At 40.4% G+C, this 15,452-nt stretch overlaps 1 protein-coding gene across 1 annotated transcript; it reads right to left on the bottom strand.

The window, feature by feature from the left end:
- Positions 1-5,596: 5,596 nt before the first annotated feature.
- LOC126088594 (pro-resilin-like) lies at positions 5,597-11,855 on the bottom strand. Its single transcript, XM_049906797.1, has 3 exons — positions 11,772-11,855; positions 7,859-8,404; positions 5,597-6,085 (listed from the first exon to the last, which is right to left on the bottom strand). Exons 1-3 carry the CDS (start codon positions 11,775-11,777, stop codon positions 5,798-5,800), a joined length of 840 nt encoding a protein of 279 aa, XP_049762754.1. The 5' UTR covers positions 11,778-11,855; the 3' UTR covers positions 5,597-5,797.
- Between the last annotated feature and the right edge of the window lie 3,597 nt (positions 11,856-15,452).

The raw sequence follows: 15,452 nt of genomic DNA, 5'->3' as shown, positions 1-15,452 counted from the left end.
TTAGTTAGGTCTCAGTAGTTATAAGTTCTAGGGGACTGATGATCTCAGAAGTTAAGTCCCATAGTGCTCAGAGCCATTTTGAACATAATGGACGCACGAGTACAGGCTGCAGATGTATGATTGATGACACATGGAAGTTTGGTTCTGCCTCTGAGCCGTGCATGGACAGCCAAATGGTAAGGTGATCGCCCGCAATACGAAGGAAATCCGGGTTCGAATCCTGGTCCAGCAAAATTTTTCATTGCCGTCATTCCATTGTACAGCCGAGGGCTGCTCACATTCACTATTGTGATTACATTTAACGTATTTCATAACGGCTACAGTCGCCGCTGTGCATCGTGCTATCCTGTACGTCCACTAGCGTGTGGCACCGAAGGGGCTGCAGCTAGTCTTGAACTTCCTTTTTATTTACTTTCTACATTGCAACGCAATGCGAATGAGCTCCGGTGGTATAATAGCGATATACAATAAATTTATATGTCAGCTCACAACACCAGAAGTAAAGAAAGGTATCGGTAACCATCTTACCAATTTTTCAAAATGTCCCTGATATGCTTCAGTAAGAAACTTTACCGAGCGAGGTGGAACAGTGGTTAGCAATCGCATTCGGTAGAAAAACCGTTAAAACCTGTGTCTGACCATACTGATTTCTATGAAAATGTCCGAAACAACAGACACCATCTTCATACAGTTAAGGCTAACCGGCCATTGACCTTTTTCTTCTGTGCTGGATGCACAAGTATTGCCCGAACTCTTATGGGGCTCGGTAAGAATGTCTGCCGCGAAGAATGAGTGTAATTGGCAGGGACACTAGGAATGTAGTGTGTGGACATTAAGTTGGGGATGTGGGTCTAACGGGGAGCGTGCAAGGGATAAATCCCTGCAGTCGCACTATCCTCTGTGCCCTCGGTGACTCAGATAGATAGAGTAATGCAATGTAAGCAGGAGATCCCGGGTTCGAGTCCCGGTCGGGGCCACATTTTTAACTGTCCCCGCTGATGTATAAAAAAGGCCTGTCGACAGCTTAGGGTTTTGATCTAATTATCATTTCATCCTGATTTAGGTTTTCCGTGATTTGCCTGTACCACATCAAGTAAATACTGGGATGGTTCCTTTGCAAGGCCACGACCGATTTCCTTCCCCACCCTTCACTAATCTGATGGGACCGCTGACCTCGCTGATTGGTTCTCTCCCCAAATCAACCAACCAACCAATAAGAAACTTCACCTTATTCAACACAGTATTACCTGACTGGAAGCTGAAATTTATAACTACAGCTGGGATGGTCTGTCTGACACTATGGAAGACTTTCTATGAGTATTAAATGCCAAAAAAACAGTATTTACAATGTGCTCTGCTGTACTTCATGTGAATCACTTCTGTGTGGTGTTTCACAGAGCTATACAATTTCTCTGCGGGAGCAATAAGAATACACTGCTGTAAAACTAAATCTTCCAGATTTTCAAACCAGAGTGATGTTATATACAATGAACTGTCTGCCTATAGTTTTAAATATTTATCTTTTAACTATGTGGAAATTATTAACACAACTCCCAAGAACATGACGTAAGTAATATTTTGAAGCTGAAGAAACATATTTTTCTCAATCGAAGACCTTCTTGTCCAAAATACATTCAAATATTGATATGACTGACTTGGACTGGTTTCCATAAATACTGTTATTCTGTAAATCTTATCAAAAGAAGCAATATATAGAACAAACATAAATCAAACTCTCTCACAGAAATTACCTTAAGTGCTGTTACTACATTATGTGAATGGAAAAATAAACTAGAAATGGAAGAAATTGAAGTTAAGACACGAAAACTGAAGTAATTGGAGGAAACAAATACCATGAAGCAGAAATATAATCTGCTACTGGAGAAATAACAAGCCATTGCAGATGTGCAAATAAAGCTTACAAATGGTTCAAACACAGTATGTGGAAAAATCTGCATATGCTTGGAATAAAAATTGCAGTATTTTTTTGTAAATACCATCGAAAGTGCCCATATGTTGTACCCGCAGAAAATGATGGAGCAAAGGACATTTACTACATTATGGAATTTTCGAAAAAGAAAATCAGTTTTTAAACCACCATTCCTGTTTGGATATGCTTGGAAACGTTATTACTTGTGTCTGAATGCCGTTATATCGAATTCTAGCAACAAAAACGCAATTTACATAATGGCAAACAGATGGCATAACTATGTTATAAAACCGCTAATTTGTTACAGAGGTAAACTTAAAAGTACCATATATAGATTCAACAAGAACATGCGGAATAGTGGTGTTCATGAGTTTGTGCTACAGAACAGTGATGTCTCTTGGATGTTACTGATCACTGTTGATTGTTTGGTAGAAGCCAACCAAGTAGCTGCCATGTTTATGTGTTTAGTTATTCTAACGCCGTATTTGGTGACTTTCGTATTTATACTTTCTGTGTTACAAAAATATCCAATCTGAGGGATATAGTACTCTACAGATCTCTCCAAAAACCATAATTTTTGTTTTGTTAAAGTGTCATGATGATCGACGTTATAAGGAAGGCAGATACACATTTTTCGCCATACTTCCAATTGGTAAACATCGAAACCTTCTTTGGCAGCCAAGAGTTGCTTCGATTCAAACATGAAGCTACATCGCAACCTTCACGAAATACAGCAAATATGAAGGATGGACACTCAGATGACGAAAATTCGATGTCTGTATCGCTAATAATGACTTCTTCTAGGCCAAAGAACGAATATATTAGAAAGTTAAATTAGCCAATCAAGGACGATAGTAATTTATATTAGTCGGGCAATGTGGTCATTACTTTTTTCTAATGAATAACATAACGCATTATTTTCTTTCTGTATTAAACGGTGCTTGATGAAATAAATCGTTACTGTTTTCATAGTTATATTTGCGTATTACAAACATATGCTACTTCAAATACCTCTTCCTTCTTGGACATTATGAATGACAGTGTGTTTGAGTGTTATACTTCGAAATAAAATTTTGACACTTAACGTGACGGCCCATTGTACCTCTCACCAAGTAGGTGCAAAGAACAAGGCTTAGTTGGGTTTTCGCTCCATGCATAGCTTAACATGTAAGTTTCATGAGTAGTGCCGATAAATAATCCACAAGTGTTTTTTACTGCTATGGAATAAAACTTCTCTTACTTTGATAAATTATACTGGCAATGTTGTGGTTTCTTTGAAACTCTATTTTAAATTTGGTGTAAGGACTGAACTTTCGTTCGCAGGTCAGAGATTTTGGCGCTGCAAGGGTGCAGAGATAGAACTGTGAGTACAAGATGGTGGACTTAGATCCGGAGCGCAAAATGTGCGTGCGAGCATGCATGTGTGTGTGTGTGTGTGTGTGTGTGTGTGTGTGTGTGTGTGTGTATGTTTGTGTGTGTGTGTGTGTGTGTGTGTGTGTGTGTGTGTGTGTGTGTGTGTGTGTGGGTGGGTGTGTGCGTGGGTGCGTGTGCATACACCAACTCCACTCCTTTTCCCGCCGCCACCTGCGACTGCACGTAGGCAACCTAAGAGTGTGATGTCACGGTGACGGTACTGAGGACGGTATATATTTATAAACGGTGGGCACGAAACCCCATTACTGATACTACAACCTCACGTTAACAGACTTTCTCAGCAACAGGAAGAATACGAGGGACTGGAAATTGTAAGAAAGTATTGCACTTTCCACTGGAGATTTTTGTAAATTGTTGCATGTACGTGCAACAATTCGTCTTTTCTATGCTTATAAATTTTTCTTAATGTGCAGTGGTAGCGTGTGGTAATGAGATACTCACTTTACATATGATAAGCGATCACAATAGTGTATCAATTTTGTGCATTCGCTAATAGGTATCAAAAACAGGATGCGATGCTTAACGATCGATTTGAATTATTGCTTTTTAAGGAGGTTGTTTTGGAGCATAGAGGAACTGCCTTTCAACACTCGCCACATTTTGCAATCGTTGGTAGAATGCGGAGAGTTGTCCATAAACTAGAATTTTATCCATAGCAACTGTGGGATGTCCAGTCAAAAGTAGCGATGGATTACCCACAGTGAGTACAGTTTCTACAATTATGTTTACAGTGATGCACATTCCAACCGCAATTCTAGACTGTGATGCACATAATAGATGACTGAACGTTCCCTATAGACAGCATAAAGAAACTGAAGAGAACGCAGATTTGGGACGACCAAAATTCATGTTAACATGTGTCTCACAGTGAATATTTGGACTGAGATAATTTACCATCACTTTCATGGGCCCTACACAATGCCGACTTACTGCACTATTCGACTACATTTTTCCTTCTACCTTGTTGGGTGATGTAGCACGATAAGTTCGTCATATAATGTTTCAGTAAAACTAAAACTCTCCAAGCCGTTTCGAAGCTAATGACCGACATACCCTAGACGCCTCATAGCCATATCGATGGACAGGCAAATAACGGGATAGTTCGTATGAGAAGGGCATGGCTGATTTCCTTCCCCACCCTTTCATAATCCGACATTGCGCTGAGTCTATAATGAACTCGTTGTCGACGGGACGTTAAACTCTCATCTTCCTTTCTTCATTCCAAATCGATATATTGGTAGAGGGCGTTTGTCACATAGCAATCCGCTTATTGGCTTGTTTCTGTGGGGTACTATGAAGGTTCAAAAATGGTTCAAATGTCTCTGAGCACTATGCGACTTAACATCTTAGGTCATCAGTCCCCTATAACTTAGAACTACTTAAACCTAACTAACGTAAGGACATCACACACATCCATGCCCGAGGCAGGATTCGAACCTGCTACCGTAGCGGTCGCGCGGTTCCACACTGAAGCGCCTAGAACCGCTCGAACACCAGCGGCCGGCTACTATGAAGATTACAGTGATGCAACACAAGTGATATCAGAGGATATCAGGAAATCATACCACACAAAAGCCACTGACTGAAATACTGAACAAACAGACACATTTATTTCACCATTCACCATGTGCGTCAATCTCTATAGCGCCAGTATAAACTTTACAATCAAGTTGGAAGTGACAACAACAAACCACATTTGCAGTGTAGTTAATGGTGAGACGTTTGTGTTGTTTCTTGAAGCAACGTGAAACACTTAGGCATCACCATATTTTAACTGTTTTTTTAATTTAGACGTTCACCAGCGACAAACACCACGAATTTCTGGTCATGCGTTCAGTCTTAAAAAACTATCAGTTTACTGTCATGCTCCCCATACTAAGCGTTCGACAGTCGTATCTGCGACAATTTTCCAATGATGGCTAGTGTTTGTATCACTGATAAGGATACAGAAAACACCTGATGAAACTTCGATGACGCTGCTCCAGGGATGGAGCTCCAAATCAGTGCTATTCATTGGTGGACAGAGGTTTCCCCTTGAAAAGTCAACAGATTACAACTTGCACAATATACGACCGCTGTGAGGTTTCCTTGTTACATTCTGTTGATACCAGTATGCCTTCACCAAGCTATATGACTAAAAGTGAAATTACGTGAAAATAATAGTCACTTTTATCACCATTTATAATCTGCAGTGTTTTTGGAAAACATGGAGGAAAATAAGATATTTTAAGATGTATAATTGATTTCCTGTTTATTCAAGTCACTATGTACAAAAATATATACGTATTTACATCACTCTCACACTGATATTTCTTCAGATATATAAAAAATTATAGACTTTACCCACAGAGATACGTACTGTAGCATATACAAAATATAGTAGCTACTCATAGAACATTCGATTCCTCGAGGTTGTACAGTGTAAAAGTCTCCTCAGTAGTGGTATCCTCCATTTCCAGCTCCAGCTCCAGCCCCAGCGCGCCCCCTGCCGTAGCCGTTTCCGCCGGCGGAGTAGGCGGTGAGTCCGGTGTCCTGGTACTCTATGGTGGGCCTGTAGCCGCCCTCGTCCGCCTGGTAGGAGACGATCTGCTTGCGGCCGTCGGGCAGCAGCACGCGGTACTGGCCCTGGGCGCTCTCCCCTTGCCTGGACTCCTCTTGTCCAAAGTCACTCAGCGTCTCGCCGTCCTGCACCGAGTAGCTGAACTCGTAGTTGGCTGGCTCCTGGAACAGACATATGTACATGTCCTAACTGTTGACTGTAACATTGTGATGAAACAGAAATTCTGCGTAAATATCTGAATCTATCAAAGAAACAACACTAAAACAGTATTTTTTATGTGCAGTCCGTCTCGAAAATTTATTTTCTATTTCAAAATGAATCATAAGTTATGTATAAGAAATTAAGATTAAACAGAACTTTGAGATTCTTGTGGTAACATAGCGATCACTTAGATCAAATCCAATTGGAACTAAATAGCATGCCATGACTAATTTCGTCAGATGGTCAGTTAGATGAAATCGAATTAGAAATGAATAGCATGATATTATTCAGTTCTCAATCGATTTCATCTAATTTATCTGTCTGATGGTACTATTCGGTTTTCAACATGGAATAACATTGCAGAGATATCACATAAATTCGTAATATTATAATTGTGGGTCACCATACCCTGCTTCCTTAGTGTGAAAATATTCGTTTATCCCTATTTGTACTATTTACATGCATCACTCTACGACACATTGTTAAAAAGTTTAAAAATAATCTGTAAAATTAAGTTTCTAGTTCTCTTTATTAAACATAAGTAACTAACATTAAGAGTTCCACATTTAGATTTACTAACGGAGTATGGTATGCACAGTACTCCAAAATATTTAAAGAATCAAAACAGTGAGTATTGAGTCTATTTCATTAAGTGCTATTGACTAGAAGCTTTCACAAGTAATTGACTCTGTGCATCACAATTAGACTCAAAGGCCTCTTAGGATGAAGTGTTATGCCTGATTTTGATGGTATTGACTTTTAACTTTGAAAAAAAGTGTAAGTAGGCTGTTTAGGTTTTTATTTTGGTAACGTCACGTAGCGCTCTGTGTGAAAATCACTGAGTGTGCTGTGTGCGATCTGTGGGTGGTTGGCAATGTTGGAACATTCGCTAATGTAGTGATGGGCAGTTGGATGTGAACAGCACGTAGCGTTGCGCAGTTGGAGGTGAAGCACCAGCAGTGGTGGATGTGGGGAGAGAGATGGCGGAGTTTTGAGAGCGTACGACATGGACGTGTGTCCGCCAGAAGGAGGAAATTTGTAATACTGGATATCATGAACTGATATATATATATATATATATATATATATATATATATATATATATATATATATATTGTGACTTTTGAACGTTATTATGGTAAATACATTGTTTGTTCTCAATCACAATCATTCATTTCCTAACTATGCCTATCAGTAGTTAGTGCCTTCCGTAGTTAGAATCTTTTATTTAGCTGGCAGTATTGGCGCTCGCTGTATTGTAGTAGTTCGAGTAACGAAGATTTTTGTGAGATACCGGTAAGTGATTCATGAAAGGTACAGGTTAGTGTTACGGCCATTCTTTTGTAGGGATTATTGAAAGTCAGATTTCGTTGCGCTAAAAGTATTGTGTGTCAGTTTATTGATCATCAGAATAAGTAAACAGAGAAATGTCTGAGTACTTTCAGTTTTACTCAGCTGTCTCTGTATCAAATAACTTACACGTTTACCAGCACAGTAATTCATACTTTTTTTCAAAAGTAATTCTGGTTATCAGAGAAATTATGCCCAGAATGCTTAGTCATCAAGGAAAACTGGTGATCCTACTCATTAAGCTACTTGACCAGTTTGGAGGCTGGATTGTGAGTACCACAACATTCATTTTAGCCAAATGAAAAATGTTTTTACCACATTCAGTGCAACGTAGCGTCATACGTAAACCTAAAACCTTAAGATAAGTTAATCCAAAATCTTACAGCAAGTGGATCCTCCTGGGCTCCAGCGCGACCGTAGCCATATCCGGGTACTCCGTACACAGGAGAAAGGCCACCAGCGTTACCAGAGGGCGCACCGTACTGAGTGGAGAGCGCGTCACCAGTGTAGGACGGGGCGCCGTACTGTGTGGACAGACTGAGTCCTCCAAAGCCAGTGGCGCGACCAACCGCCGAAGGAGCGCCGTAGCGAGTGGAGAGACCACCGCCGATCCTCCTGCCTGTTCCAAACCTCCTGGAGGTGGCGCTTCCGAAGCTGGAGGAGACGCGAGCTGCTGGACCCTGGCTGGAAGCGCCTGAGCGACCAAAAGCAGCGCCTGTCAGCGCAGGAGTTCCGTATTGAGTGCTGAGGCCATTGGCTGAAGGAGCACCGTACTGAGTTCTGAGGCCGTTGGCTGCTGGGGCGCCGTACTGAGAACTGAGAGAGGAGGCCGAGGGCGGTCCATACTCAGAACTTGGAGGCAGGTACGACCGGTCGATCGGTGCTTCAGCGACGACCGACAATACAAGCGTACTCAGGAGGACAAGAACCTGTTGAAGTGGAAATACATAAATAAGTTTCAGAAATCTTATCTCGAAGGAGTCTGAAACCTTAACACAGAAACATTGGATCAAGCCTCCTATTCTATACAGGTGAAAATGACTGGGTCATATGCTACTACAATAAGCTTCTGTGTTGACTGATTTGATTAAGCGTTCTACTCTAGTCTATCCTGAGCAAGCTGCTGGATCTCCTAGTAACTACTGCAGCCTATAACCATTTAATCGTGCTTACTGCATTCGTCCCTTGTCCCTCTACAATTTTTATGCCGCTCACTTTCATACACTTCCAAACTGACTGTTCTTTGATGCCTCAGGATGTGTCCTATCAACTGATCTCTCCTTTAGTCAAGTTGCACCATAAATTTCTTCTTTCCTTAATTCGGTTCGGTACAATCACATCAGTTATTCGATATACCCTTCTAATCTTAAACATTCTTCTTTCGCACCACATTTCGAAAGCTTCTATTCTCTTCTTGTCTGATCTTCTTATTGTCCAAATTTCATTTCCATACAATATTCAATTCCAGCGCGCTGATTCTTGCAACAAAATTAGAACGTGGATCTTCTCGGAAGGGACGCAATCCACAATGGGAACTTGCCGATCATCGATTACAGCGCATCTCTCCACAATCCTGATTTTAAGGTAAGTACGTGCATCACACTGTAAGAAGCCTGAGAGAAAAGGCCATGGAAGGAAGTCGTAAGTGCTAAAATGTACACCCTCTGGCATCCAGGAGACAGTGGTACACAAATTGCAGTTGCGTCAGGCGCAGCTAACATGAAAGCTAAGGATGTGTTTCCAACATGGAAGATCCCCCAATGATCTCCGTAGAATTGACGTTACAGGCTTTAAATGACTGTAACCATACATATAAATTTTCAGTTATTATGCCCTCTCTACGTACTCATAGAAATTCGTTGTAATCATCAGATGAACCACTTAACATGTTGCTGCCTGCATGCTATAAACATCAAATATTATTAAAAATTAAATAACAAATAAATAAATAGTTTCACATTTGCATAATCTTGAGCGCAATACCATCCAATGACAAATAGGTGCCAACAGCATTCGGTTGACTAACAGTCATTTTCATACCTACAGAATGAACAGGAAAAGTACCTTTACGTATATGTGAAACCATTCCAAACTTTATTAAAAACATGATTTCACTATTAAAACATTAAGTACTAAACACAGTATAAGACCATACTACATTTCCACACACGCACAAGTCTGGTAAGTTGCTTTACTGTAACGATTTAATATGTAATAAAATTTCATGCCTTTAACAACCTCTAGGGGGTTTTGACGTAAACTGAACTGTAATTATTCTGTTTGTTCTGTAGATCTGAAGATAGTTGTTAGTCAACTGAAACAGTTTATCATATAGTTGTTAGTGGATTGTGTCTCATTTATAACAGATAATACACAACGCTGCGTCTCCTTCATGTGAAGATGTCAGGTTTTATAAACAAATAAGTGGCTTGATTTCTGTATTGCTAAACGCTTAAAGACGTCACGTGGTCTCCTGGTCGCCAAATTTCAGTTTGAAAGCGCTTATTTAATCACTAACAGGGGCAACAAAAGTTTGAATTTCGCATTTCATATATTTACTGTCGGAATTAAAAAAATTAAAATGGTGGCATAATCTACTTATTAAGGGGCATGACTGACTCTGTTCAAACAGTCATGGAAGGCCTAGCGGTATCGACCAACTGCCATTTCATCCTCAGCCTAGGCGTAACTCGATGCGGATGTGGAAGGACATGCGATCGCTGTCAGCTTTTGTGACCATAGCCGCCTACTTATCAGTCAAGTAGATCCTCAATTAGCGTCACAAGGTCTGAGAGGACACCGCCTTCCAACGGCGCTCGGCAGACCTGAACGGTCACCTATCCATGTGTTAGCCAAGCATAACTGACGTGATCTGGTAGGAACCGATGTTACCATTGCGGTAAGGTCGTTGCTCATAAAGAGGTATAAACGTACGTTAAAAGTTTAACCCTAGAGCGAACACGCCTATGTATAAGTGCACCAACCACAAATAACATTGTTTTACACCTTTCGTTTGTTGTTCTATAATTGCCAGCCCGCTTCTGTACCTTCATTACTGCTTCAGCTAACACAGTGATAATCTGTGTTGTTATACACGTAAGTGAACAGTAGTAATGCAAATAAACAGAGAGCCAGGTGAGAAAAAATTTTCTTTCCGTGCAAGAAAAGGAAGCAGATTCCGAGATAGCAGCACAATTTCCTAATCTGGCAGTTTCCTACGAAATAATTAGAAATTGAGTAAGTGTTGGGCGTAGATTTGATGCATTGCGCTGTTTAATGATCAGAGTGGGTCATTACTGTGCGGTAACGATTGAACGCAACAACAGATACAATGAAACTTTATTTTATTATTGTTTGCTTAAGTAGTGATTCTGCTCATGTCATATAAGTTTGTTTTATCGTTGTTTAGTTAAACTAAAATTAAACAGTGACATTGCTCAGATGTGCTTATCTTGGTAACATAAAGATAGCTATCCTTTACATCTGTGTAAAGTACTCATCGCGCTCGCTCGTGATATGAAAATCGGCGCTCCCAGTTGAGGATTAACACAAACCCAAACATTGCTCATCTAGTATCCGAAAATAAGAACACGTAGTGACTTCCAAGAAGCTTTAGACATAATTTCAAATCTTTTCGAAACTTGCTCTCAATAACACCCCCAGAAAATAATGGAAGTAAAAAGTTTATAGCTTAGTACTTTTTCGCTGTTGAAGCGGTAAAATTTCAGCATCAAGCATGGCGTTTTAAATTATTACTTCGTTGTTCCTATGTTAGAAACACATTTTTCCGACGGTAAACCATTGAATGTACTTGCAAAATTGTAACATCGCACATCATTCAGAAGATATGACATCATAAACATTGACATTCGTGACAAATTAGCGTTACATAAAACAGGTCAACTCATGTCAAAATAATCAGACGTGTGATGCTGTTTTATACATGGGAGCTCGATTCCTTAAGGAATATGGGATGTAGAGTACTGGTTGTGTTCTATTACGTGTACTAAAGCTTTGGCAAGTTTCAAGATTATGAAGTTAACTCATAGACATCAGGCTTGAGTCATACCTAATAGGAGAAAGATGTGTCATTAATGCCCTAGGGTACAAAATGAATTTCATGACGACGTGTACTTTTAAACAGACACTACGGTTGGTACTTATCATTGTTACCACTATTGTTATTGTTAAGTTTGTTAATCAGTTAGTCAGACGTCGTGTACACGGATCTAAGTGTAGCAGCGTATTAGGTACACTAGTTTCGTGCGCCACGGCCTTCCTTGGAGGCTGTCTTACCTTCATGTTGTGCAGGAGATGGACGGTTAGAGCAGAGTGAGTCTGCCGAACCAGCTGTCCAGTATATATACCGGAGCTGCACTCCTGGGCGGGTCGCCGATGCGATGGATTCGGCCCGGCTGCTCCAGTTAGCGGGCTGATGGGCAGGCAGGCAGTTACGTCACCGTTGGAGGCCTTGGTGGCGCCTCGGAAGACCCTTCACGGCCGCACCCTCCCGGTCTTTCCGAGACAGCCAGTCATCTTGCTCCCCACGGCACGCTTCGCATAACAGCCTGTAATCGCCCGTCTCTTTCATTCATCGTAAAGGCATCGCTGCAGTTTGCAAGGATTTGCCCGCTAGAGGCGCTTGATCTAAAGATAAGGTGAGATTATACAAGATGCGTTGCTATTCCACAGCATGGAGTTCCTTGTGGACAACTGTCAAAGGACAATTTTTCTCTTTGCGGGTTTCTTATGAACAATCTCAATGACTGGGACCAGGCTTAAGTTTAATTGACAAGTGAACTAGCCGCCATTAAAACGTAAACATAACAACTCTAGTTGTACAGTATATATCGAAATAATCAGCAATGAGTTTCTTAAAAGAAATTTAGTTTCCTTATTGGTTTCGGGCACTTAGTGCCCTTCTTCAGAAGGTTATATCCATAGTACTGACTTTCGCTAATAATACGATAGGTATAACCTTCTACAGACGGGCACTAAGCGCCGGAAAAGGGTTAAAAAATTAAACTTCTTTTACGTAACTGGCTGCTGGTACATCGATGTTTAAAACGTAAAAAAGCAGATCTCATAATCTACAACTTTCGAGGATGTTTATCATTCCGACCATTGTGCGTGTTGCTTATTCTGTAAGGCCAAGGATTTTCTTCATGTTTGTCGGCTTTTGTGCTACCATTGATAACATAAAAGAAAAATACAGCGTATTGTGCTTTTCTCCTACTTTATTTACCATTTGCGGACTAAAAGTACGCTGTTACACACAGTGGCCGAAATTCAAGATAGCAGAAATCAATGTCATTACCATAAAGCTACGTCAAAAACAAAGGCTGACGTAACATGGCCGGCACACACTGCCTCTCTTCTTGTCACTCACAATAATTTTCTGGTCCTCCTCCCTCCTTCCTCTCCCCCCCCCCCCGCCACAGCCTCTCCTTTTCTGTTCAGGCAGCGTCTTTTAACAAAATGGATGGATCGTTATATAATTATTACACCGTCAAACCATCTATAAGTCGTAATGCCGACGTTACCATGAATTCTACACATATTCTATGTATTGGCCATTAAGGATGAAGGTCAATATTCTGTATAACTTAGGTCATCATTATAGAAATGGTAATGCCTCAGACATTCTCAATTCCTCTTTCCTGCAACTTAAGTTTACATTTTATTAATTTAGCCGGATGATAAAAACATTAAAAAATATAGAGCAGTAATTTCAAATAAAAATTGAATGAGCTGTCTTTGTTATAATCAGCAATCTATAGTTGACGTGAAACATGAATCTATAGTTCCATTTTCTATGGATAAGACTACGGGAAAGTAAGTAATGATTCCCGAATTCAAACTAATTAAAATATCGTCTCGTATGAGACAGTAGCTCCCTAAATCGACGTATTTCGACCTCATGGTTCGATGCAGTTAGCTCAATTGTTTGATTATGCTGTTTATGAGAAGTGTCTAAACGCATGTGATTAGATGTTTTCATATGCATGTGTGATTAACTCAACTAAATAGCGCCCAAATAATATAGTTCCTGACTGCAGATAAGTGTGGTTCTTTGTTTCATCGATACGCACAGTTTATTAACAGGAAACAAAAAGTAAAGATGAGTAGAGACAAGAAATTTAAGCAGTTTTATGTTATAACCAAAATTCCGGTTTATGTTACATTAGACTCAACTTTTAAAATATGAAAATTATTTTGAAGAAATAAACAGATCCCTTCAGAGGTAGTCGACCATACACTGATTGCGTACTTGCCGTCGAATTTTGAATAATACGACTGGTAGATCCATGAAAATTATGTGTCTGATTTAATATTCGATTTCTCGGGTATTTCTTCATTTGATCTGTGAGTTATCGTTTCCGATCTTATGCCAACTGTTTGCCATGCATTTTGTTTTCTTTTTTTTTTTAACTCTGGAAACTCTAACACATTCTTTCTAAATGTGTGTTTGTCTAGAATTTTATCCCCAAAATTAATCTTGGGAGATTGCTAGTGAAATGCTATAGAGAGATACATCAATTTGATATCATTTAATTTATTTGTGGAAGACAATAGGACTATAGTACTAAATAGAATAAAGCAAGTTGGCTTTCTGTAAACATGTCTGCAAATTCTTTTATTTCTTTGTTGGATTTAACGTGATATGAGATACTTTCGGTACGTAGCTACCTACATGCTCTGTTCTAAAAAGACAATACTCACCCTGGGTTAAAAAGAAATTGTAGAGTCTTGTATCGTAAGGAAGCAGGGAGAGTATGTGGTCATGGGAGTCCGGTATCCTCCTTTTACAACATAAATGCACTCATGACTTTATATGTCTCTTCATTTACATAAACTGGCACATTTAGTTATCTTGAATAGAGTCCATGTTCGTGGTACAAGCTCATCATGATAGTCCTCTCGCAGGCAAAATCGGTAATCTTACTAATACATAATTTAGCCTCTAACCTGCTATGCACTGTCGTAGCCTGAGTAAGTCGGTGAGTTAGTGAGTCAGTGATCCAGTGACTGGGGCCCTGCAGTCAGCGACGTCAGAATAAACACGTGCTGTCGAGAGGTTGTTGGCGCACTGTTGGTTGTCGGCGTGTCTCTGGCTTCTCTAGTGATAGGCAAGCTGGACCTAGCGCCTACTATCGGTCTTCGCGCTACATCTTTGTCGACCTGTGTTCTGGCACAGCTTACGCCACCACAGAAATTATAAAGTTGAGTATTCAGTTCTATAGTGTTGTTTGTAGGTCGATGTTGGTTATCTGCATTTTAATGTGTGTTGTCGATAGAGTGATCTACTTTTTAATGCACAAATGTCTTAAAATATACACCATAATGAATCCAACTGAAGTTATTAAAGAAACAAATTGCTTGAACAGTCACATCGATTTTATTCATGCCACAGTTCATTGAAGTATCCGATACCCCGATCGTCAGCACCATGCCGTCCATTTCCTTTTACAAATTTCCCATCTCGACCACATGAGTTGGCGGCCACTGTACAGAGTGCGCTGTTTATGTAGGGCTGTGGTGGTGGTTTCGCAATCTGGGTAAGGAGGCGTTGCCGCAGGGAATAATGAACTGCGACCGGTGATTCTTGGGCATTGCCGTTCTCCTCTATCGATGTCAATGGGGTCATGTGGCTCGAATTTGTGGTAAGGCAAGCTGACTTTGGGCACTGAAAAGTTTGCATCAAAACAACGTATTTCTTAGTGTAGAGTTCACTCAGGTCTTCTGGGACTGATTAATTTGCGCGTGTCGTAACTAGCTACGCGTGGTAGCTGACTCATGGCCGCGCAATTAAGACGCCTTGTTCCTTATTCATCTAGTGTGAATTTTAGCTCCAAGAAACCCACTTCTTGTCTGAAAGGATATATCAAACTTTTACAAGCGAGCGTAATTGTGATTGTTCCGATCATGTAAGAGTCTCATTGCCGCGCCTGCTTCGTTCCCAGTTCCTCTGTAAAT

The sequence above is a fragment of the Schistocerca cancellata genome, chromosome 6 (assembly GCF_023864275.1).
Source record: "Schistocerca cancellata isolate TAMUIC-IGC-003103 chromosome 6, iqSchCanc2.1, whole genome shotgun sequence".
In the NCBI taxonomy this organism is placed as follows: Eukaryota; Metazoa; Arthropoda; class Insecta; order Orthoptera; family Acrididae; genus Schistocerca; species Schistocerca cancellata.
The sequence above is the reverse complement of the archived record's forward strand: the minus strand, read 5'-3'. Positions and strand labels throughout refer to the sequence as shown.